General features: G+C 51.9%; 1 protein-coding gene across 5 annotated transcripts in view; it reads left to right on the top strand.

Moving 5' to 3' along the window:
* The window catches only part of KCTD16 (potassium channel tetramerization domain containing 16), an 84194-nt gene extending 72756 nt beyond the window's left edge, over positions 1-11438 (top strand). For all 5 annotated transcript variants that reach the window (XM_042790357.1, XM_042790354.1, XM_042790353.1 and 2 more), the window contains one exon: positions 9499-11438. In XM_042790357.1, the coding sequence (XP_042646291.1) occupies positions 9499-9950 (452 nt within the window). In that variant the 3' untranslated portion in view covers positions 9951-11438. The remainder of the gene's footprint in view (positions 1-9498) is intronic.
* The last annotated feature ends 13881 nt before the right edge of the window (positions 11439-25319 follow it).

Raw genomic sequence — 25319 nt, 5'->3', positions numbered from 1 at the left:
TATTAAAACACCAATTAGACCTTGGTCTGTCATCAATCACAACACCTTTAATTCATGCATGGATGCAAAAACTGTTTGAGGCGTTGTGCATGCATGAATGAGTGATCTAAATCAAATTGTCACTTTACCGACATCACCTTATCTTCAGACCTGGAGGCAATCAATTTGTTATTTACCATATGAATAATGTGTGATATTTTTAAAAGCTTCAACACTTAATTTTTTCAGTGTTGAAAGGAGAATACTTGCTTTGGGAAGCTGGAAACAAAGGTGAGCATGGAGGTGAGGGCACTGGCCCCTCGAGCACTCAGGTGCTGGGGAGCTGGCCAGGGGGTGGCCATGGGGGCTGCCTGGCTGGGGGTGGGGGCTACCCTGGTCCCACCTGCCCACGGTCCTGGCTACCCAGGCAATGTCGTTAATTATTGCTCAAATGGGGATCAGTTGCTGCAATTAGCCCCAGCAGAAGAGATAAAAGTGTGGAAGAGACAGTAAAAACTGAGAACAGCTGAGAAGTTAAAGTCGTGGGGACAAGGAAGATGGAGAGGCATGTGAGGTAGAAGTAAAGAAGCAAAACCAACAGCATAAATCCCAAGGCAGGAAGAATAAAAGGTTGAAAGGACAACCTAAATGGACAAGACTGGATGGAGAACAGTAGGGCAGGAAAACGGCTCGGATGAGGATGATCACAGACTGGAAGGTTGGTGCAGCCCCCACACACAGAGGTAACGAATGTCTGGATACTGAAAATATCTTGCCTGCCTCAAGAAGTGTATGGTTGTGGCCTCTGTGCCCCGGTTCCCAAAAAACACCCCAGGGCTGGCACGATGCCCGTCCCTGGGAGCTGCCTCAGGCCGGGGGGCTGCACGGACTGAGCAAAGGACCGATCCCAGGGGATGATCCCACGGGAAGGAGCCCCACTGCCGGGTCCTTTGCCCGGACCCTCGTGCTGCCTTCCACGCAAGAAAACTCCCACGAGCCTTCCAGTTAATAATTCATTGCTATCTCCATATCTGAAGCAAATATCTGTAGCAACGAACCTGCTATTTGTTGTTTGGTAAAACAGGCTCAACCATCCGTTTTCCCCTGAGAAAAAGAAAACAAACAAACAACCCCAAAAAAAAGCCAAACTTGAGGAAAAAGGGATGTGAAAACCGTGGAAGCTGAATAAAGTGAATATACTGCTGAGAACAATGAGCTTTTCTGCCTGTGAGGTCAGAGCTGCATGAGACAGCAGTCTCCATCCCATTGCACGTTCTCACACATGAACTAGTACCTTCATTCCAAATTCAGGAGGGGAAAAAAAAAAAAAATCAAATTTTTGAAATTTCTTTTAGAATAATAATTTATAACATTTATTCTGAAATATCACAACATTGCATTTGTATAAGTCTGGAGCAGTATAACAGAAAATTAGCTATATGTAATGTGATATTGAAACTAATATTATAATATAGATGTCAAAATGAAAGGAGGTGTTGAAGTGATCTAGCTGAGCACATTCCCAGTGCAAACGTCATCAGGATCACCGTGCTCAGTTTCGAGACAACAGCATTATGAGTGAAAAATTGCCGTAGCGTTCAACCTTTTCTCCTAGCATCTGTCAGAGGTTTCACACATTTGATTACGCTCCCTCTGCATTTCCAGGTGGGCTCAGAGAGCAAGGGGTGCTGATTTCTTTCCAGTGCAGCAGCTTGTTGGAGGGATTAAACCTGGGGGTGGATGCCTGGGACAGGCAGAGGCTGAGACTGCTGCCGGTCCCAGAAGTGGATGCAGCAGTTGCCTGGAAGTCACTTACGGGTAGCGTTTAAATTTGAATTGTATTAGATTTTCTCTTAGCCTTTTTTCTGGGTGAACTAATAAAAAAACCTACTCTTCAAAGTTCCTATCAGTCGAGGAGGGGAAGATGTCCCAGCCTGCTGCAGCGGTGGGGTTTGGGGCAGTTTTAGACACCTCCAGGGGGTTCCCACAGCCCCTGGCAATGGAGCATCCCCGGCGGGGGGGGCGGCTCTGTCTCCGCTGGGCTGTTTATCCCAGGCTTAACACTGCAACGGCCTAACAGCACCATGTCTGATCTGGGCTTAATGCCGGCTGGGGCTGGGGTCTACACGCCACTTCTCGCAATGCAAAAAACCTCTTTGTTAATTCTGTTTTGAAGGGCCTCTGCTGATTTTATTTTATATCATAAACTCCTCTCTCCTCTGTAGTTTTCTGCACACCAGCCGTCCTTCTTTGCAGGGATTTCCCATTCCCTGCTCGCAGGGAGTTTGTTGTGAAAGAGGGAGAGTAGAAGAGAAAAACTGGATGGCTGATGTTTGTGTGTCAATTATACATCAGAGGCTTTGCTGCTTCTTCAGAAGCTTCTAATAATAATAATTATAATTAGGGCACTGGGAGAGAAATGTGCTGAGATCAGGGAGAAAAGCAGGAAAGCCAGGCCAGAATTAATTAGCCCCTTTTATCTAAGAATCTCAAAGCATTTAGACATTAATTAATGAATTCTGCGGTTAAATCAGCATGATGTTTGGTTTGCCACTGGAACGGTGGCCGGTGTTGGGGCTCAGCTCCCATCCTTGCTCAGCCATGGGTCCTGCGTGGGTTGATGCTTCTGCAGGTGTTTTCCTCTCACTGCAGAACACAGAGGGAGTATTTATTTTTTTTTTTCCTATTGGCTCTGTCTGTCACCCTGACAGCACCCAAAACGCCTGTGTCATGATGCAGCTGGACAGATATCCACTGCTGGGAACCGTGCAAATCCCCACGAGCTGCGCGTCCCCTGCGGTGGCTTCCCACAGGGCATAAGGGTTCTCTGCTGACCCAGACCCAACCTCAATGAAATCTCCCACCTGTGGTGCTTACGTTATCCCCGGGCCTCCAACAAAACTGCGCGCTGCACAGCAAAACGGCGCCCAAAGGAGTAAATTGACCCTGGCAGCAGTTTTCCTCTAATAAAAAGGCTTCTGCTACGCAGGGAGTGGCCCAGTTTGCAGGGTTTACGTCTCTCCTGGCCTCCTCGGTACACGTGCCTCGGAGGGCTGTGCTTGTGCATCCCCTGTGCCTGGGAGCACATTTCCCACCCGTGGCAGAGGGATGTCCTGCTGCTGTGGCCCACCTGGACCAGGCGCCGCGAGTCCTGGCGCAGCCGGCAGCAGCCTCTAGAGGCTGATGTCCAGGGGACTCTAGGCTGGGAGTTACTAACTTCTCCCCCCAAATCACATTCCAAGAAGTGAATAGTTGGGTGAAATATCCTTTAAAAGTGATCTGGAAAATGCTGGGAAAAACACTTGAAGAGCACCAGCGGTGTCCTGGCGCAGGGGTGAATGACTTGCCTTAGCTCTTCTCTTTAATGGCTGGGATAGCTCTTATTTTTTAATTGATTTCGGTTCAGTTTGCAGCCTTTGCTTTTAGTTAGCAGCAGTCTGCATTTTGTGAGTAGTGCTTTATTGATTCCCTTTTACATGTGGTCGCTCCACGACACACGCCGCTATCGAAGACTCTGCTCCCAGTCTAGAGCAGCTGCTGTCCCCGCGGCCGGTCCCGCTCCGGCTCGGGCTGAGCTCCCTGGGAGGGTTTGCAGTTCAAACGCTGCTTCTGCAGGCGGTCGCCCCGACCCCGCAAAGTTCTCACTGTTGAAAACGCGTTGTATCCAGCAAAATAACGCTTAACGTGTGCGCATGGCGGGTGTGAAGCGCACCGCTCTGCTCATTTCATTACAGTTATGATGCAACCTGAGATTTGTGAGCAGCTTCTAATTACGCCCAGATACGGGGGTTTTACATGGAGGTGGCACGTGGCACAGCCTGCAGCCAGTAGCCCTTTGCCTCCCATCCCCCCTGCCATGCTCCAAAACGTCTTTTAAAAGTGACTTTTTTAAAAATAGCCAAACAACGCATTATTTTCTTTTGGTAGGGGATGGCTGAAGCGTTTTGGTTTAACACTGCTAGGGGGGAAAAAAAAAAAAAAAATCAGCCTGAGGCAAACAGCAGTGACAATTTTTTTCTGTAAATCCTGAGTTCTTCCCCATCCCGCTTTGCCGGGTGAGCTGGCCCTGCAGCACGGCCGCGCTCCCCGCTAACGCCCGGCAGCTCCTGCCTACCTTTGCCAAGCTGCTGGTCGCGCAGTCAGAAACCCGCTGCCCGCTTCCCCGGCTCCCACAGGGCTTTTTTCCTTGCAGAGCATGGTCTCGAGGTTCTTATTTCTGACAGGCCGCGTTGCAACCGTGCGTGCAGTTATCTGTAGTTCCCGAGCCTGGGCCACGTCTCTCTCTCAGACTGACTGATCGTTTTCCTTCGCTTTGCTGTCAGCTCATTGATGTAATACAGAGAGTAATTTAGTTACTTCAAATGATAAAATTAGATCTTGTGCGATGTGTCTAGCATCTCCAACTTCCTCTTCTTGTTAGAGTTTTGTTGTGTTTCCTTACCCCATCGCCAGTGTGGGCCCAGTCTCTATGGGCATAGCGAGTGTATCCTTCAGCGAGTTCCCTTAGCTGGCGAATTCAGGTGACTGACAGAGCTGGCTTTAGGTTGAGGCTTTCAAATGTGTTTTGGCAAGTCTGCCTCTGGAACACCCTGGCATCCTCTGGCTCCCGAGGAGGTGACAGAAGCCATTTTACTGAGCCGATGTCTGGAGTTGTTTGTCAAAGCGTGTGGGGAACAGAGGTTTCCACAGCCCATGCCTGACTGAGTCAAAATTAGGCAAAGGACTTTGCAAAGCAGTAAATTAGACAGCTGTGCCTGCACTTCGCATCGTGCACCTGCAACAAAGTGGAGCTCAGCTTGCTTGACTTGAGATCAGATAATTTTAGAGTACTGTTTTAACTAACAGAGCCAACATCCTAGCATGGTAATTACTTTGATCCTGGTTGGCACAAATGTATTTTTCATCTATTATTGCTTAATACTGGAACCTTTCTTTTTTTTTTCTTCCTCTGGTATCCGATGATGGCCTAATGAAAATTATTTTTTCCCCTACTTCATTAAATGCTAAAGGGCAATTCAATTTTCTCCGTAGCTTTCCCTCTCTCTTTAGATTTTCTTAATGTACTGCTCTGGCTAGCCTGATACGTTGTTCTTGTAATGATTATATCAAGGTCTTTTCAGCATAAAACTTAAGCTCATTGTGTAGCACAAGTCCACGTCTGGCGATGCGCAGAGCCCACACTCCCGCTGGGGCTGGGGCCAGCACGGGCTGGGCGGTGGGAGGGGGCTGCAGGAGCGTGCTTAACTGGGCACGCAGCCCTCCCCGCCACTGAAAGGTGTCAAAACCGTATTTATCAGCAAAGGAATCTGTTGACTTTTGCCCCTCCTGTTTCTGCGGAGCGGAGAGCCGCTGTTCGGGCTGTGGAAAGGAGCATCGGCTGCCGGGCGGCCGCTCCCAGCCCAGCCCCGCTGCCGCCCGGTCCGGCCCAGTGCGCCGAGCTCCGGGGCTGCCGGGAGCTCTCTGCCCGCGGAACCTCTCCAAACCCGCCACCGTTTCGAGCACCTCAGGGTTTTGCTGTTCTGCCTCGTGAATGGATGAATTTCTGCCTCCCGGCTCACCTGCAGTATGCCCGTCGTTGGCGAATATTCATTAAGTGAAATTGGCATCTATTAGGTCTTAATTAACGTGTAACAGGCTTGTTTTGTGGTAATGAGGTGTATGCTCTAGATGCGCCTTGGGGTGGATCCCCCTGCAGCCATCCCCAAGCAGGGTCCGACCCCTCTGGCAGGGACACGGGGGGGGGGGGGGGCTGGACCCCTTCTTGTCCCCATAGCTGCGAGGTTACCACTGTGAGGAGGTGTCTGTGCGCTACGCTCAGGTTTGCAGAGTTCCCTGAGGTGATGGTAGCAACGCCCCGTGCCACTGCAGCGGTCTGATGTTTGGTGTCGGAGGTTTATCTGGTGTCGGATGCTCGGGGGCGGGGCTGTTTGGGCACTTGGGGCACACACTGGCGTTTCGTTCCTCGGCTGGGTGAGTGCAGCCCTTTGCATTGGGTTTCATGGGCTGTCCCGCTGCTGTGGGACGTGGATGGGCTTTACCTGAATGTCCCTTTGAATTTGCTTAGAAACTGATAGGGTGGGACTGACCACTGCCAAGCTCAGAGCCAGCGGTAGGATGGAGGAGGGGGTTGCACAGCACACTAATGGGAGCTGACCTGAGCAGTAACCTCTTCCCTCTCAACTCGTTTTTCAGACTTCAATTGGCTCGGCGTGGGGTGGGGGAGCAGCAAAGGCAGCGGGAGCACATCATGCTGGTGCTGGAGTGGGTGAGCATCCCCAGTGCTGGGGCCGTGGCAGGAGGGAGCCCGGGGTCCCGAGGAGGGGAGAGGCGTCGCGCAAGAGCTGCTGGCAGCAGTGGTGCTCCTCAAATCCATTCCCTCCGTTAGGGCTCACTGCCGTCCTTAAACACACACAAGCAGCATGGGGAAAATGACTGACTTTACAGGTGAAAAGAGAAGAAGTAATTACAGGTGAGTGTGGAGCAAACGGTGAAAAGCAGAGCTGGAGCTGCCCTGAGGCCGGCCGGGACAGCCCTGACGGGGCCGCGCTCCCTGCCCAGCAGCTCTGAGGTTCCACGGAGCCGGCCAGGAACACCCATCCCAGTTTCTTTCCACCTGGTTCATTTTTGCCTTTCCAGGGCTGGCGGTGGTTAGTGGGAATAACTGGTTCTGTGTGGGAAGGGTAGAGGCCCCAGAGCCGTCAGGAAACCCCTCACCCCACTGCAGTGACGACTGCAATGAGGAGCTGCAAGTCAATGCAGCTCATGGATGTGTTTTTCAGGAGCACTTGTGATCAGGGTTGTACAAAGGCTCAGTGCATAATGCCTTTGTCAAAGGTGAGCAAATTATTAAAAAATTTCCATTTAGCCATTATTGACCTTTTTCAGACAAGGCACAGAACAGGTCTTGAAGCAAGTCTACAAATTAAATGTAGCCACACAGCTCACAGGCTGAAACACTCCATCATTGACAAGGAAGAGTTGAGGAAGGGCTTTCTGACTTCTGTTTTTCCACTGGTTTCTGTAAATTATATGCGTTGTGTTTGTGGTTGCAAGAAAGAGGGAGGAATGGAGAGCAGGGCAGTGGCTATCAGTGGTGCAGCTCTTTACCATTTTGCTGCTGTGAGCTTTCAAACCCCCTTCCCCCAGGCTCTGCTCCCAGGCTCTGACCTGGCTCTTCCCCCTCCCCAATCCCTTCTCCCTCTCCGCTGCCAGAAATGCCATGAGCCCTGAGGAGGCAATATGGGTTTCGGGGCCCCTGGTTTTCGTGCGTGAGACCAGGGGCTGTTTTACTGGTCCAAAGCTGCAGAGCTAAATGATGCTTTTCTTGATTTGGGTGATGTTACTAATCTGCATGAGTTGGAAATGATAATTACATTTTAGTGGGAAGATGGATGCTTCCCAATGACATTTAAATCCATGACTATTGCAGCGGTTTGGTCAGGGAACAGTTGTTCTCAACGCCAGCTCTTCCCCTTCGTCACAGATTGCTGCGTTTGGGCAGGCCTCCAGCTGAAAAAACGAAAAATCGAGCCACGCGCTAGATGAATCAGGAAATAAATGAAATTCTACTCAGGGGTTCCCACCAGCGACAGGCTATGCAAGTGAAGGACCGTGTTCCCCAAAAGCCTCGGCGTGTGCGTGCCCGAGCCCCCCTGCGCGGGGAGGCTGCCCGCCGGGCTCGGGCTAGGGGCTGGGGGGGCTGCCCGCCGGGACGGGGGCCGGTGGCACTGGCTGCACCATCTCACAGCCCAGGTCTCAGAGCAGAAAAGGTGTCTGGAGAAACTGGGGGTGCTGTAGCTGTCAATAACAGAAAAGACAATTTCCCAAACGCTGTACCTTGGAGGCTGGGGAGGCCGCACGCCTTCTGATACCCAGTTCTGAATTTTATAATGGGCTGTAGCTATCATTTTTGCTGTGGGAGAGATGTTTATTGACATAAGTAGCCAATGGTCACCTGAATGCTGCGAGATTTCTTACTTTAAAGAAGAACAAATAGTCATATTTAATTAAATGAAAGTATAAAGACTGTGATGATTACAGACTAGAATAATAAAGAGCGTTTTTCCGAGCAGCACTATTGTCTGAACATTTTGTGTAGACGTGAGGAGCATCTTGTTTTGTTTTGCTTTGTTTCGAGCTGTTGGGAAGGCGTGTGTCCCGTGGTGGGGTTGCACAGGGATGCTGGCTCCCCAACTCGCTGCTGTGGCAGGGGCTGCCTGTGCTGGGGGCTACACCAAAACCCCCAACACCGACCTTCGGTGTGACTGCCAGGATTTGACCTCTAGGATCTGGGAAAAGGCCCGTGCCAGCTGCTCGTACCCAGGATCTGTGTATTTTGCTTTTTGCTCACATTCCTCTGCCATCTACTTCCCACGTTTCATTTGCCACGATCCCACGGGGGGGTGCTGCTCCCTCTGGCAGGACCACCCTGGGGGGCAGTGCCTGTCGTGCTGGGGGGGAGATGAAGGGCTGAGGCTGGGGTAGCTGGTCTGCTGGCAGACCCGCCGGCAGGGAGGCTCCGAGCCCGGCACCGGCCCGTTTCCCCCCCCCCGGGGGTTTTTGCCGTGGGGCTGCAGGGAGATGCCTCCGTGGAGCTGTGATGGTGCCTGACCCCACAGCCAGGCTGGGATTCCATCTCCGCTGCCCAGGAGAGCTTACACCGGCCTGTCCGGGAGCACAGCCCCTGGCAGGGCGCTTGCCTGCGCGGTTCCTAATGAGGGGCAGGACGCTGCAGTTGTGTGTAATTGCGCGAAGAAAATCACTGCGGAATCCCCAGGTCTTTGGTTTTAACCTGAACGTGGAGAACAGGGAGCAAATGAGAGATTGGATTTAACAGCATGTTTGGTCCTGTCCTTTTAAAGGCAGAAGAACGATTAGGCCAGGAGCGCTCGATGGGACTCGGGCATTCCCAGGTGAGACCCCTCAGACCCTGCAGACACCTCGGGTACAGCCCGACTCCTTTGCACAGACCTTTTTTATGTGAACAAGTCTGATTCCCTCCTGTCCAGGCCGAACGGAGCCCCGTGTGTTCTGCTCAGGGTTTGGCCGTGGGTGGGTGGGTGAAGGTAGCAGCAAATCGTTACAAGCCTGAAAAGCGTGAGGGTTCCTGGGGTGATGGTTGCTCACCCCGGTCAAACCCCTGACCGCATCCTCGCGTGAGTGTTTCTCACCAAGGAGCTCGGGAGACTTTCAGACGCGCGCTGGGTGTCTCGGGGGACCCGAGCACCACGTGCATGTGGATGAAGGAGCTCCGGGGTTAGTGGAGATCAGCCCCCTCCTCCAGAGCAGGGGGGAGGCTCCGCTGGCAGCTTGCGGTGACATCCAGGAAAGCTCCCGGAGAGGTTTCCTGCCGTGCCAGTGGCTGCGTCCCTCCCGGGTCCCGCGGGTCTCGGCAGGCGGCAGCGAGCCCGCCGGTGGGTGAGCAGCCTGGTGCCGGGCTGGGGAGGGGGCGGGGGGGGGTTGCGGAGCTGTCGGAGCTGTCGGTAACCCCGCGGCGCTCTCGTCTGTTCCTCTTTGCAGGTGAGCCCTCCCGGTGGTCCTCGTCCCACTGCGACTGCTGCTGCAAGAACGGCAAAGGCGACAAGGAGGGAGAGAGCGGCACGTCGTGCAACGAGCTGTCGACGTCGAGCTGCGACAGCCAGTCGGAGGCCAGCTCCCCCCAGGAGACCGTCATCTGCGGCCCCGTCACCCGCCAGCCCAACATACAGACTCTGGACCGGCCGGCCAAGAAGGGGCCGGTGCAACTGCTGCAGCAGTCCGAGATCCGGAGGAAGAGCGACCTGCTCCGGACTCTCACCTCCGGCTCCCGGGAGTCCAACTCCAGCAAGAAAAAAGCGGTGAAGGAGAAGCTCTCCATTGAGGAGGAGCTGGAAAAATGTATCCAGGATTTCCTCAAAATCAAAATCCCAGACAGGTTTCCGGAAAGGAAACATCCCTGGCAATCCGAACTGCTGCGGAAGTACCACTTATAGGCTCAGGGCGGGGAAAGCACACGACCTTATTACCGTTAGAGCAAGAATCTAAGTGGTACGAAAATAATTCCCAATAATAATTGTTAGGTCAAAAAAAAAAAAAAAAAACCCAAACAAAAACATCCATCTCTGTAGTACTGCCTAATTTGCCTATTTCACCTTAACATTTATAGTCATAGGGTAACGATATTTTTCCAGTCGTGGAAGCACAATGACAAATGCTTTTATTTGTAAACTCCGAGTCTTACACAAGCTGAATACCTTAAGGGCACAACCACACCGGCCACAGGAGACGCTGGCGTGCGGGCGCTGGTGGGAGCGCCCGGGCTGTCTGTGGACTGCATGCCTTCTGCGTTCCCCCCGTAGTGCGTTTGTTTGGAGGGATGTCCACCGCTCAAAGAAACAAGCTATGCCATGACAGTTTACCTTAAGCATGTGTATATATATATGTGCATATATATATATGTGTGTATATATATGTCTCTGTATATATATATGTATATATATATCAATATATATTGCTTAAAGACTTTCTGGCTCTCTCCTTATAACTGCACTTTCTCAGAAAAGAGCATTTTTAAGCAGTCTGTGGATGTTCCGTTTCTTCTTCAGGTCTTTGAGGGTAGAAACCCCATCTCACTGTCTCTCTCCCCCGCTCCCCCCTCTCTCCTTCCCCCCGTTCTCTGCGACCCTGTAAATGCGTTTCAGTGGAGACCAGGGAGCACCGTGTGGGTCTTTGTTGCCGTCAGCAAAATATTCCGTTTGTTTTTGATGATCTTGTTCCCTCTGTGTCCTCCCCACACCCCTTGTGTTTCTCAAGGCTCTCCGGGGCCGGTGGGTTAAGCGCGTGGGGCTCCCGATTGGGAAGCTGGAGGGACTGTCCCGGTTGGTGCTCTGGCTGGCGGGGGAGCGATCGCTGGAGGATGGGAGCAGCTCCCTTCCAGGCACACGCTTGTTTCAAGAGAAAATGCAGACCCCAGCGGCGGTGCCCAGGGGCCCTGTCTGCAGGACGTTAGCCCCCAAACCGCGCCGCGTGCCCCGTGTTAGCCACCGCACACCGGCCCGGGAGCCACGGGAAGGGCTGGTCCTGCACTGATCAGAGCGGGGGTCCCGCAGCCTCTCCCCCCACCCCGAGAAGGGCGGCGGGTCTGTGGGGTGCAACAGGCTGTCATTGCCAGGTGGTGCGTGAGCACGGCAGCAAGGACCAGGGAGCGCCCAGGAACCGGGTGTTTGCAAGCGGTCAGGGGCGTAGGGCCAGCAAAACCTGGAGCAGGTCAGTGTCTGGGGGGGGGCTTGGCTCGGGGGGGGGGGCTCGGCTCAGGGGCGAGCTCGGGCTGCCAGGGCAGGCGAGCTGCAGAGAGTGATGGCAGGATGAATTGCTCCGGCTAATCTATCTTGGCCGTGTCTGGGAGCAAACCAGCTAGAGTATTTGAGATAAATTATTTGTTTTCTAGAGGCACAGGAGGAAGGAGGTTTTATATATATATATATATATACACACACACACATATATATATAAAAAATATACAAATATATATTTATATATGTGTATATATATATATACATATATAAAAAAAATATGAGAAATTATAGTGCTGGCAACACAAAGCACTTTGATTCTGACTTATTTAGCGTCCTGCAGGTTCGGGCTTCCCCCCTCTTAAATTTCAGAGTCTGCTGTGGGAGATGATGTCAAGTGCGCACGGGTTGTTTCTGCTGATCTTCATGCGGTTTCAGCAAGGCGGTACCTCCGTGCTTGCAGGGCTCCATCGCTCCCGCGCACCTGGGCGGGATGTTTTTGTTTTGCCAGAAGAACCGTGAGGTCTGCCCGAGCAGGCGGGCAGAGGTTCATACCCATCGCTCAGCTGCAGGCCTTGCGCAGGTGTTTATTGGTGAGGATGCACATTTTACCAGCAAGAAAGGATGGGATACTTGTGCGGAGTGATCCGTAAGCGTGAGCTGGCTGTAGGGACAGGGAAAAACCCGCCCAGCAATACATCTCCCAGGCTTTGGAGCACAGGGCTGGGATGTGGCAGCTTGGCATCATCCCTGCTGAGGTTTTATACGCGAGGAGGGTGCTATTTCTTACAGAGAGCATGCAGTGTTGGTAACGCGGAGTGAGGATTGTGAAATAGAGGGTCTGACCTGGGAAATGCTGGGCTGTGAGAAAACTCAGCACTTCTCGGGATCAGGCTCTAGAACCAATTCAGGCTTTAAGACATTCACTCACACTCGAGTTCGGATGTGGAAGCTGTGCAGCCCTCTGCTTATCTGCTTATTTTCTCATGGAAATCAGTGTTTTGCACAAGTTCCACAGATTTGGCTCCTCTTAGTTATTTGTTGGTTAGTTAATAACATTTTTCTTCTCCTACTCCGCATTTCCCACATCTTGTTCCCCAGCTCTGGCACTAAGCAAACAAAATTGGGGAACAGATAAGACTCTCCCTCGGGATTTCCAGCCGAATATACATCCCGGGATGGATCACCCCTCTTCCTTGGAAGCAGACTGCAGCTAAAACCTTGTCCTTCCCACCACTCCAGATCATTCCCTGCCTCTTTTTAATACCACAAATATTTGGGCTATAAAATACGTGTGACAGAGTTGAGGAACAAGCGCTGTGTGTGTGTGTGTGTGTGTGTGTGTGTGTTCCCAGACTGATGTTCCGGGTGCACAGGATTGCATGATGATTAATAACTGTAGAAAAATTAGACCAAATGAAATGCGCCCGAATGGGCTTGATTTATGTGGCCTTCACATCTTCAGTTTTAGATGAAATGGTTATTACTCTCCAGTGCTACGGAAATAAAGGTCTTAAACTTCAGTAATCACAGGCAGGTCAAATCTGGTAGGAAACACAACGCTTATTGCAATTTAGGATGAAGCCGAGGGGGGAGCTGGTGCCCGGGTGTGTGTGTGCACACTTGTGTGTGTGTGTGTGTGTGTGTGTTTGTTCCACAGAGCCCCAGTTCTGGTCTAACCTCCCCGGGGCAACTGTTTTACAGGGTGGTTCGGTATAAAAGGGAGTCAGGGGGCTGTGCTCCGAGGCTTTTTGCTGTTCAGACCGACTGCCGGGCTGTAGGTGCAGCGGCCTCTGCTGCAGAGGAGCCCCCCCGGGCAGTGGTGGGCGGCCCCCCGCCCTCCCCGAGGGGTTGAGCCTAACTGGGAGGCACGGCGCAGCATCGGCCCTGGCTGCTGGGGGGTCCCCGTCCCTCCCCCTTTGCCTCTCTGCACCCCCAGCACCCCGAGGCGAGCACCGCTCCCCACCAAAGAGCCACGATTCGTGGGGCCTCGTTCGGCCGCTGCCGGGGCCCGGCGTGGAGAAGCCGTGGCCAAGCGCAGACGGGCACGGGGGTGATTAAAACCTCTGTGCCACGACAGCCCCACGGTTCGGGAGAGAGCACCCAAATCTTCTCCCGTTGGCCGTGTCCTCCCACCCGGGCGTGGGATTTTTTCTTATCCCAGGAGGGTGATGCATTAACTCTGGGAGATCTCTTCCCCCAAACAGTGTCATGCACACGTACATATACATATATAGAAAAATAGAAGTACATATCCATACAAGTAGTTAGATAGATGTATACATGCGCCTTGGGACGGAAGGCACACGCGCGTGCCTTTTTGCCAAGGTTGTTCTGCCCCATCTGCAGGACGCGGCACCACTCGCTGGTAGCAGGGGCGGGAGGAATTCCTGCAACAGGGGAGCAGCAAACCTGTACCTCGAAGCGAACCCTCGGCTGGGCAGGAGGAGGAAAACCAGGCGGGTGCTCAGGCACCTTCCCCCCCTCCTGGGCTTTTCCCCGGGGCTGTGCGGGGGGGGGGGGTTGGGCTGCAGCCCCCCGCTACCTGCTGAAATGAGGCATGAGGGCAAGAAGGGGGATGGCTGCGATGTAGTGGGGGAGAAAGAAATTGGAGTAACAGATTGTCTAAAGCGTAGCTGGGGTTTGAGCTCTACAAATATTCAGCTCAATTCCACTTTGTTTCAGCGAGAGAAGCCGTGTCTATCCCTAGGACATCTTTGGTCACTTATCAGTAGCAAGCCAAAATGAAACTCAGTTAACAGAGGACTTCATTCTTTCTAAAATATCTGGGGAGAAAACTGGGCTTTGAGCTACTTTCCATGCATAACAAAGACCAAATGTAAATTCTGTTGAAACTAATTTGAAAACTTACATTGACTTCAGTGGGACTGAGACTCTACTAGAACCCCTTTTCTCAAGAAAAATGGGCACTTGCGTCAGTGAGGATGAGAGAAAGCCATTAAGCTGTAAGAAAATTCACATCCGCTTAAGTTGCTCGCAACGTTCACCGCTTCTGCGCGTGGCAAACGGGTCTGGCTGTTCAGTGATGGTCTTGCACAGCCAGGCTTTAATTGTCGTGGTCTGTTTAGCAGTCTTGCTAAAGCTTTGCTTAGCCCGCTGGGCTGAAGGCGCACCGGGTGCGGGGTGGGTGCGGGGTCAGGGGGTGACACAGCCACCCCCGCAGCCGCGGGGTGCATGTGGTGGGTGCCCCGGGCACCGCCCTGGCTGCGAGTGCTGCTGGAGCCTGGGCTCGGCTTGGCTGGGCTCAACTGGGCTGGGCTCAACTGGGCTGGGCTCAGCTCCCGTCGCAGCCGCGCACATCCCCGCTGGCCTCGGCGACCTGCGCCCGCTTACGCCCTTCATGGCCAGAAACATCAGTTCTCCAAGGGCCCAAACACCTCGAGCCAGGCACCTGAGCAGGACTCAAAGCATCAGGGGAGGCAAAGGGAGAACCTGTGAGTTTACATAGACCCATGGGGACAAAATGCTTTTATTTTTTTCCCTACATCACCTGCGCGCACCGTGTAGAGGCTTCACAGCACTCTGGTGAACACGTTTCGGGTTTTTACTTCTAGTTTTGTGAGTCCATTTATTAATTTGCTTTGCAATGCTGTGAGCTGAAGGAGAAAACACGGTTGATTTTTATTGGCAATGACCATAGCGTAACTGAGACCTTCAGCCATGTCTCACACTGCTCTCCTAGCCCTAGAAAGGCTGGAGAAAACTTTCCAACTTCTTACCCTGCCCTGAAGCCCTTTCCACCATTGCGAGTATGCACGTGGACTTGACTTTCTGAGTACTTTATGCATAAGGCCCCATGTATATCATGGTACAAAATAATTGTCCAGTCTTATGGATAGTTTATGCCCCAACGGGGTTTTGTAGATTAATAGTAAAAGAACAAAAAAAGCACTTTTAAATTATTTATATTATAAAAAAAAAAGACATTCTTTATTTTTCTTGGCATTGATGACACTTAGCTAAAAAAAATCAGTTTATAAGTACGATATTACAGATTTTAAACTATAGCAATGATAAAGCAAACGCGAGAAAGCAGAATTCAGAGTTGAGCAGACAGGACCAACCAAGGTGAAGCAGGAGGACGGCAGGGCCCAGCTGGCTGAGCGGGACTCGCTGGACTTCAGCGGGGGGTGTCGGCCCCGGCGGCCCCCCGGCCCCTTCCCTGCCGCTGCCGGCCGTGTGCCGCGCGAGAGGAGCCAGTGCTGCGCGCACAGTATTGCCCCAGGCAACGCAGGAGTTAGAGGGGGGTTTGGCGATTTTGTGATATATCCGGGGCCTTGCTCATGTTACGTTTTCGGACCTCATACAAGCACTTAATGACTTTGCTGAGGCTGAGTCAGTCTGTTGCACATTGATGTAGATTAAGTGGCACCCACTGAATTACCTCTCTACTTTCCAACGTGGTTCACTTGTACATAAGTGTAATGTCAAATTGTTTACAGGTTATTTTGTGCGTAATTGTGGAAAAAAAAAAAAAAAAAAAGTTTTAACTACAAATTTAAAGGAATCGATTTTACTGGAAGGTGTTTAAAAAAAATGAATGTGCTTAATACAGTATAGACAACATTGATTATGGTCTCACATGAATGCATGTATCTCCGTGTTGTCAGTCCCCACCAGTGAGGTTATTGGCAATATTCTGCAGTCTGTGAATAGCAAATATGCATAAACTACTGTGACTCTGACAAATATAACTCGGTAACTGTTTCTACTGTGGTATGTAAAAAAAAAAAAAAAAAAAAATGTAGCTTTTAGCCTGCTGTATTTCCCTGGTACAAACAACACCATGAAAGAAAGAGAGATGTTGGAAAAAACTAAACAAGTCATAGCTGTGACCTGTGTGGAGTCATTCGTGCAATGGCACCTGCCAGGTAGCTGTGGTCCAACTGCCAAAAAAAAATGCCTATTTATAGAGGCTGGGAGGTGGTAAATGAAGGTGTTGCTATTGCCTTCTGCTCCAGTGTCACTGCTGGCGGAAGAGATGACCTTTTGGTTAGGATGGCGATAAATGAAGAGAGCCACTCCATATTAATTGTTTCCACGTGCGGGTTAGGTGTTATCCAATACGCTGGTGAAAAGTGCAGCTATCAGTGTTGTGGCATCGGGCGGCTGAAAACTGCAGCTAATTTGTGTCTTGCCATTCAAATAAATCAGTGCATATACCCTGTAAGATCACAGACAAGAATAAATAAGTTGGTAACCCTCAACTGTCATATATACATGCACACACACACTACAGGTAGATATGGATGTGCTTTCTTGCCCACTGTGATTTAGCATCGGTTCACGTTAACCAGTTCCCTGCAGGCTGGGGATTATTCTCCCTTGGAAGTGATGTGTTTTTTTTTTTTTTTTTTCTCATTTATTTTGGGTGAGGCTGAAAAAAACACTTCAGTGGTCGCAGGGTGAGATTCTTCTGCCTCCCTGTCTCAAACAGAGATTTTCTGATGCCGTGATTTGAAAGTACTGTCACCAGCTGCAATACTTCTGGAAAAGCCAACATTGCATCAGGGGTTCCCTGCCAGAGCAGTTCCAAGAACACTTTAAAACACTTTTATCCTCTGTCACTTTGAAGACACCTTGGCACGGGACAGCTTCGCTACAAACCAGAGGCAGAGTCGCCGATGGAGAAGGCGCAGGGCACGGCAGGAGGAGGAGGATGCAGAGGGGAAGGCAGGACATCTCTCCCGGGCGTGGAGAGGCACCAGCTGTGTCCCCATCCCGGCAGGGCCCCGGGTCGCTCTGCGCCGCTCCAGTACCTGCTGCAAAGATGAAAAGAGAGAAAGGCTGCCGGGGGCGGGAGGAAGCCGTTCGCAATCCTCTCCCCCAGCTGTGCCATCCTGGGAACGACAGGCTCCTCCTTTGGGTTTCTTGTCGCACCTTCTTCCCTCCAGCACGGCTGCCCGGGGGCAGTGGGGGCTCGGCACCGCGGCCGTCGCGCTCGGGCTGGCCCGGCTCCCATCGCTCCTCCGGCCGCGCCCGCACACGAACACGGCTCACGTCGGGAAGCCGGGTCTGCAAAAAGCCAGAAAACCAGGCAACTGCTCCCTTGTGGGGCTGAATATCCTGGGGTGATTTTTTTTTTTTTTTTCAATTATGACTTTTAATCTGTGATACTGGGCTGTTCTTCAGAGGAAGCCCTTCCCAACGGCCCCTTCCTGGGAAAAGGTGAAAGATCCCGTCTTTGCAGAGCTCCCCCCGTATGGTGCTTCACCAGAGCAGGGATGGGGATGTTACGGGGTCTGCACAGGTGCCTGGAAAGCGAAGCATTTCTGGAGGTTACGTCCCTTCAGCTGGCGAGACCCAGCTTGCTGCACCCGCTCGCTCCACGGCAAACGCCCGGCGCTGGGAGAGCCACGAGCCGGAGGATATCGCGGTTCCCATCGCGGCAGGAGTCGGGAGCCTTCGGCCTCGGGGACAGTGTGGCAGGACCCGCAGAGCCAGCAGCGGGGCCCCGCCGTCCCCAGAGTGCCAGCGCCGCGCTGGGGAGAGCGTCTGCCCCGTAACCCACCCCTCGTCTGCACAGCCGAGGCGATGGGGGGAGAGCCGGGGGTGAAACGAGGAGACGGTTCCGCTGCTTTTTCCAAACAAACCCGGCGCCCCGCAGCCCTGCTCGCCTGCCTGCTTCCTCCCCAGCAGCGTTTGAGACCCGCGGCCCGTCCCCGGCTCGCTGGGGCAGCAGCACCATCCTGCCCGGCGCTGGGCTGGCCGGGGGCACCGCGGCTGCAGGGGGGACGGTGGAGAGCAGCTCCCGCAGTAACGCACGCGTCGGCATGCAAATCAAACAAGTTCCGACGCTGCTCTCACCAATGTTCTATCTGACCTGGCACAGGTGACCTCTCTGGGTACGCTTGCTTCATCCCCGTGGCAAAGACCGAAATTGCTGCAGGTGGTCGGTGCCGGTAACGTGAATCCAGGTGGCTGTGGAGCTGTTGCACTTGTGCGTGGAGGAGATCTTTGTGACTAATGGATTTTTGGCTTTGCTGACCAATTTTTTTTTTTTTAAATGATAGTTTGCAATAAACAAAAAAATGAAGTTTTTCTTTTCTTTTTTTTTTTTTTTAATGTGAGACTACACATATCATTTTGTCCAACCTGAAATGAAAGAAATTATTAACTTCAAACAAAAAAGAAATTAATAACGTTTTATTAAGTCCGTTTTTGCTCTTTTTTTTTTTGTTTGTTTGAATTAAGTCAATTTTGAACTGAAAAACAAGAACTTGTGAGAACAAAAGTTGAGATCCTTCACATTTAGAACGGCATCGTCTGCATTTTTGCACATTTCAGCATGTCCATGTTCCACACTTTTTTTTTTTTTTTTTTTTTTTTCCAATCCAGGCCTGTTTCCCAGTCTCTCTGTGCGTTTGTAAATAATCTCATTTCCATGGATCTGTTGACAACCTGTTCCCGGTCCTGGCCACCCGTGTTCACCCCACGGCAGCAGCCCTGCCCCGGCGAGCGCAGCCGCCGCTCACAAACCTCAGCACCCCTTGTTAAAAGACAACCCCGCTCCTTCCAACATCTACACACCTTTGGAATACACTGTGGCTTTTTCAAAACAGCAGGCTTCGCTGCACGTGGTTTCAGCAGCTCTACTGGTTTGCATAGCTCGAATTAAGAGCCGCCCTGGGGTTTCAGCAGGGCTTGGGGGATGCACGTGCCCGTGTACAGAGCTGGCAGCGCATCTCAGCCGAGACCCCCGAGGACGAGCTTACTCACTTGTCCCAGGTAAAAAAGTCCTTTAAGACCTCTCGAGCTTTAGGGAGGTGTAGTTAGATGTCCTAGACCGTTTCCGCTGCCTCGGCAGACAAATAAAGACAAAATGAAAGAAATCAGTTTAAGATCAGCGTTTGTTTTGTAGCAACGACTTGCTTTCCTTTGGTGGCTCAGGAGACCGCCAGCAGAGCAGTAGCGCTCTACCTGTTCTTGCACTTCTTCCAGCTTCGTTTGCTGATGACAATGCTCACCGTGTCCCAGGCGATGCCGCGGCAGCTCCTGAGCCGCTGCTCTGCACGCAGGCGCCCCGTTACAGCGGTGTCAGGGCTGCGGGGCTCGCGGGCACGAGGTGGGAGCTCAGTCCTGTCCGTGCCGGCACGCACCGCGCTGCTCGGCCCAGTGCCAATTAGCAAGGCTCTGGCCAGCTCCCTAACAGCAAAGTGTGAGAAAAGCTGAACCGTTGTGGAATATATTGTCCTCATTCCCCTTCACGTGGAGAGGAAAAAAAAAAAAAAAAAAACCAAACAACAAAAAACCAAAACAACACAACAAACCAACACAACTTGCTCTTCTTTACCTTCTGCTGAGGACAAATTCCAGCAGCGAGGAGGAAAAAGGAACATTCAGAAACATTGGTCTGACCAGGCTCAGGATCCAGCCCCCCCCCCCCCCCGCCCGCTCTGCCCCTGTCTGGGGTTTGGTCTCACTCCCCATTCTTCCCAGTCTTTCCAGTTTGCAAAGGAGGAAAACACACAGCTGAGCTCTCTGGTGTGGTGTCAGGGTCCCGTCCGCGAGAGGTCACAGCTCCGTCCTGAGCAGGGGCTCAGCTCTGCCACTTCCCACATGTTTTCTAGGGCAGGAAGCTGAATTTTGCTATTCCTAGCACTTCTGCGTACTGTTTTGCCGCCTTTTCATGTCAGGGCAGGTGTGAAGGAGCAACGGTTGTTCTGGTTAGAATACCTGTACAATAATTACTGAAGATTTAATTACCTTCCCTACGCAGCACTGTATGATGTGCATGGAAAGCAGGACAAATTCCCTTTGATACCAGGTGATATCAGAAAATAATTTTAATCTGCCTTACAACTATATAATTAAAGGAGCTTATATATAGACATATATATATATATATATACACATACGTATATTTCTTTGTCTCGCCGATGGAGTTACAGTTGTTCCAGCCCGTGATCAGGGTGAGCAGCCCCGGGCCAGTCCAGCCCTGCCCGCTGCTCTGAGTGTCCTGCTGTACAGCAGACCGGCCCTAACTCATCGCTTGTCGAAACCCTTGTCAGAGGAGAGGACACCTCTGCCCCGATGAATCCCCCAGCCCCCCAAAATGACACCCTGTCCGGGCACTGCCTGCATGGAGGAGAAGCTCTGGGGTGGGGAGGGTGCTGGGCAGTACCTGTATCACCCTTTCTGCTGGCTGGTCTCAGCAGTTCCCACACGATGTGATGCTCAGGCAGGGCGAGGCGTGACCGTGCAGGTCATCCCTGGGCTTGTCAGGAACGGGAATTAATTATTCCTGTGCCCCAAAACCAGAGCAAATGAGGAGCTCAGCAGCTTGCTGGATGGTGCTCAGTGGAGAAGGAAGATCCTCTCCGCTGCCGGGCAGGACTGGGGTGGGACTGCAGCGTTTGGGACGCGGCCCCGTGCCCCCTCCAGCCTGCAGCAGCCGCCGCTCCCCGCTGTACCCCGGGCAGGGCAAAGAGGAAACCTACTGGAGGGACCTGAGACAACGGGACTGTCTCACGCGGGAGCAGAAAGCAGCAGCTACTCACTTCTTGCTCCACTTTTCACTCCCGTTGCTGCCGTGGAGCGCGGAGGAGCTGGCGCTGCCCCATCCTCGGGCTCCTGCTGCCGGGAGGTCTGGTGGGGAGGACTCTGTAAATACAGCAGGTTAAAAACTGGCAAAGTAACAGCGGATCTGTATTTAATGCAGATGTTTCCCATGTTTTGTAGTATTGTTTTATTGATAAATAAAAATCAACCAAAGACAAAACGGGCGTTGTGTGTGTGACCGGGACCAAGCCGCACGCGTGCACCTACAGAAAGGGGCCGCTGCCGGTCGCAGGAGCTCGCAGCCCCCGACGCTCACCCCGGCCCCACAACGCTCCCGGGGGGGTGATCGCAGGGCACCCCACTGGTTACACTGGGGCTGATCCCCGTGGTGTCACTGGTAGTGCTGGAACCAGTGCTGGGCTGGTGAGCACAGCTGCCAGCGGGACTGGTTAGGTTAAAACGGGAGGCAAACTGTTCAAAGCCATGAGCTGAACATAGACCATGGAGCAGCTGAATACACCCCCATCACCTGGCCAGCCACAAGTCTGTGGCCTAAATAAGAAATTCTTCATCGAAGCCACGAAGATGTTCACGATCATCCCCGTGTTTCTTTCCTGGTCCCTCTTCCACCACCAGCACAGGGAGCTGCAGGGGTGGAGGAGGGTCTTTGTCCAGAGAGGGCACTGAGATATTCCCTTTTCCTTCCTGACAGCACAGATCATCTCTGCTGTGATTGGTCTATATCCCACTCCTAGATCAAAAATATGATGAAGTTGAATTCCAAGACAAACCAGAGCTTCCTGTCATATTAAAAAAAAAAAAAAAAAAAAAAAAAAATATAGATCAGAAATGTAAAGCTGAGCAAAAATATGTCTAAATTCGGGGAGGTGTGAGAGTTGGGTTCAAGGATACTGATTAAAACCCAAACCAAACTCTAGATCTCAAAGCCACTTCAGACTAATTTTTAAAGCACGTAATGAAATCAGGGGTGTAGGGCTGCAGCAGCATCACTGCTGGGGTGAGGGGGAGCCCCCGTCCCCCCACAGCAGACACGCTGTGGGGTTGAAGTGTGGATGCCTGCGCGCTGCTTGTTTCTGCTTGCTCAGCTCAGCACCTTTTGCAGATTCTGCAAACATCTAATTTTAAATATTAAAAGCAGAATAGCTTTTATAGAAAACTGTGGTGGGATTAATTGATTCTGGGCTGAAAGATGAAAACAATCCCTAAAATATAAATCCTGTCTTCACCCCTGGCATTGAAGTCTCACTTCTCGGTCACTCTACTTGGCTCTTTATTTTCATGCCTAGATATACATATACATAAGCCATTAAAGGTTAATGGAAAAACTAGGGAAATCTGGTGGATTTTAGGCATGATAGAGGTGTTATGCTACATACTTCATCCACCCATTCCTTGTTTAACCACAGCAATACAAGAGAGCGAGACTCCATCAGCGTAGTAGAATTTTAACAAAGGAAAAAAACAAACTGAATTTTTCAATTTGGTCCCTGCAAATTAGGGGAAGCAGGACCTAAGTGTGATTTCGATCAAGTCCAGTCCCAACCTGAGAAAAACCACCGTGTACCTTAAAAAAATATCCTTCCTGCTGCTGCATGGACTCTGAGAGCAATATTTGTAGGGCTGAGAAGAGAATGACAAAGCGGCAGCTCAGATGTTCGTGGAGGTGGGTGCGAAACCGGAGGGGAAATTCATCTGCCGTGAGCGGGAGGCTGGGCCAGATGACCTCCGGAGGCATCTTCCAACCCGGCTTATTGTGTTGGAGGGGGAGATCTCGCCAGAGGAAAGGCAGATTCATCCAGGGAGAGGCAGGGTGGAGGGTTACAAGACAGGGAGCAAAGCAGGAGCAGAAAGAATGAAAGGTGGCAGATGGGAGCAGCCCTTCAGCTGGGGGAGCCGGAGACAGCGCGATGGAGCAGTCGTGGAGAGCGGCGTAAGGGGAGAGGAGCTGCCCCTTGGTCCGAGAGGTGCCCAAGGGCAACACCTTTGGGAGTGACACCAAAGCTGTCCATCGTGCGACCGGCTCCATTGAATTGCTTGGCACAGATTTAACCCTGGCATCTGGGTACTATTTGCTCCACACTGTCAAGCACCGAAGGCACGGTCTCCAAAGGGAAGGACAAAACTCATTTGGCCAGGAGCCAAGAGGGCAGTTTAGCTGTGAACTGATTGATACCTGGATTTTGTAAACTGCTCTTGAGACGGCGACTCCGGGAGACCTTTGCAACATTGCATCCAACATGCATTCCCTTCTCAGAAGGAGAAGATATGTTCAGTGCAGAAGCAATAATTCCCAGACCTTTCTTTGTTAAAAATGATGTGTTTAGAGACATCATTGAGCCTGAAACAGCCCCTGAGCCTGAAACAGCACTGGATGAGCCTTCATGCACGTTGTGGCTGGAAAGCAAAGCCATGACAGATTCAAAGTAAATAGGTTTGGGTTTTTTTGGTTTTTTTTTTTTTTTTTTTTTTAATCTGAAGGAAAGTACTGACACAGGGCATCTCATCACCTTTGACCCATGCAGTTAATGAGCACTGGTGCCTATATGAACTCTGGTATTTTTTTCTTAAACGCTACCCAGGACAGACAAGGACCGGCAACGCACGCATCCCTCTGAAACTGAGTTCTCACCACAGCTGACACCCCGCCGAGCACACGGGCACCGGGCGGGGATGTCACCGCTGGCTCTGGAGCACCACAGCTCGACACGCTTCACGTTTGTCGCTGCCGAGCCCTCCAAGAGCCCCGGTCCCCTCCGGGCCGGGGTGTGCCGTGCTGGGCACCCCGAGCAGCGCCCTGTTTGCTCCCAGTGACTCCCCTGAAGCCCAGCGGGGAATCAGTAGTGGAGGCAGAGACGCGCCGACCGCCCGAGACCTGCTGCGCTTGTTTAACCACAAATCCCATCCCTCCTTCCCCCGCAGCACGCCGGCCGGGCACAGCTGGGGGGGAGCAGTGCTGGGGATCCCCCCAACCAGAGACCATCACCCACCCCTGCTCCTTGGCCCTTTCCTGCAGCTAGTGAGGGTGCAGCGCGACGCTCAGCAGGAAGAGCCCCGGGGGCTCCGGCTCAGCATTATTCAGCTCAGGGCTTTCTCCAACCACAAACGTTATTTTCCCTCCGCCATCTGAAACATGAGCATTAAAATAACAACCCCTACCCTGCAAACTCCCCACAGTGCTGGAGCATGGGCAGCTGAACTGCTAAGCGGTGGCTGACATTCCTGTAAAAACCTGCTCCTACGCCCAGTTAAATTAACTCAAAAACATCCACTGAGCTTAGCAGGAAGAGGAGCCGCGCACTCGTCACCGGCTGTGAATGCATCCTGCTCTGCAGCGGGATTGTTGGTGCAATACTGAGTCACGAAGCAGGACTGCGACGACAAAAATATCACTAATGGCTGACAAATTATCCCAAAATGCTCAGGATTTTTAAAGCAGAGCAAGACAAACAAAACTCGAAGCAATAGAACGGCATGCAAATTAGCTGCCTCCCAAAGAAAAGCTTGAGAAAAATGGTTTCATCAGAGACTCGTTAAAAATCACTAAAAACATTAATACTATAAACATCCTCTCTGTGGCATAAATTTTGCATCTTTCCATATGTATTTTTATTATTATGCCCATTTTATGAGAGGAGAAAGTGAGGCACAGCTATCAGGATTGTTTTGCCCCAGAGATCACAGTAAACAGTAGCTGAGGGGCACTAAAACCATCTCATCTTACCCAGTTCCCAGTCAGGTCTGCCGCTGCTGCACCAGGCTGCTAAAGCTAGAACCCTTTATCAGATCTTATTTAGTCTTTACTGAAGCAAAACATTCCCCGATTTCAAGATTTAGTGCTGATGGAACCGGGAAGCCAATACCTGTGATTCCTGCAAATGTCCATTTATCCATGAAATAGAGCTGGGCAAGCAGAAAGAGTGGGGGAAGAGACTCTCCTTGGGATTTAACCCCTTGAACTGCCTGGGAAGTATTTACAGAGCTCTTCGAGCTTTAGACAGTACTGGACTGTCAAAAAATATTTAACGCATTTCAATGTAAACGTATTTCAGCATATGGATTTGCTGAGCTGCTGAAGATAACGCGATGGGGCTATTTCTGCCTTTGCTCTGACGTCCCCGATCGCATCCCACAATCCTGAAATCCTGGAGGTGGGAGGGCTGGGTGCCGGCAGCTTTGTGCTAATACGACAGTGACCCGGCGAGGTCCGAGGTGGCCGGGGGGGAAGAGCGGTGCCCGCCGGCTGCTGCGGCGGGGCGGGAGGGCAGGGAGTGGGGCGGCGGGACCCCCCGACCCCTGAGCAGTGCTCTGCCCCCCCCCTCCCCCCAGTGACCTTCCCCTCCAGCTTTGTATCCTGCTTAGGACTGTTCTTCTCACCCGAATTATCCCACACAGCTACTGCCACGTTTGTCACTACATTACAGTTTAGGTCTTTAAGCTGTCCACAAATCTACTGTCTCTCTGCACGGAGCTGGGGGACTTCCAGTTCCTCTGACTCGAACGTCATTGTTAACTCTGCTCCCCTGCCCT

This window comes from Tyto alba, unplaced genomic scaffold, assembly GCF_018691265.1.
Source record: "Tyto alba isolate M040663 unplaced genomic scaffold, T.alba_DEE_v4.0 Super-Scaffold_17, whole genome shotgun sequence".
NCBI classification, from domain to species: Eukaryota; Metazoa; Chordata; class Aves; order Strigiformes; family Tytonidae; genus Tyto; species Tyto alba.
This window is presented reverse-complemented; position numbering and strand designations above follow the sequence as displayed.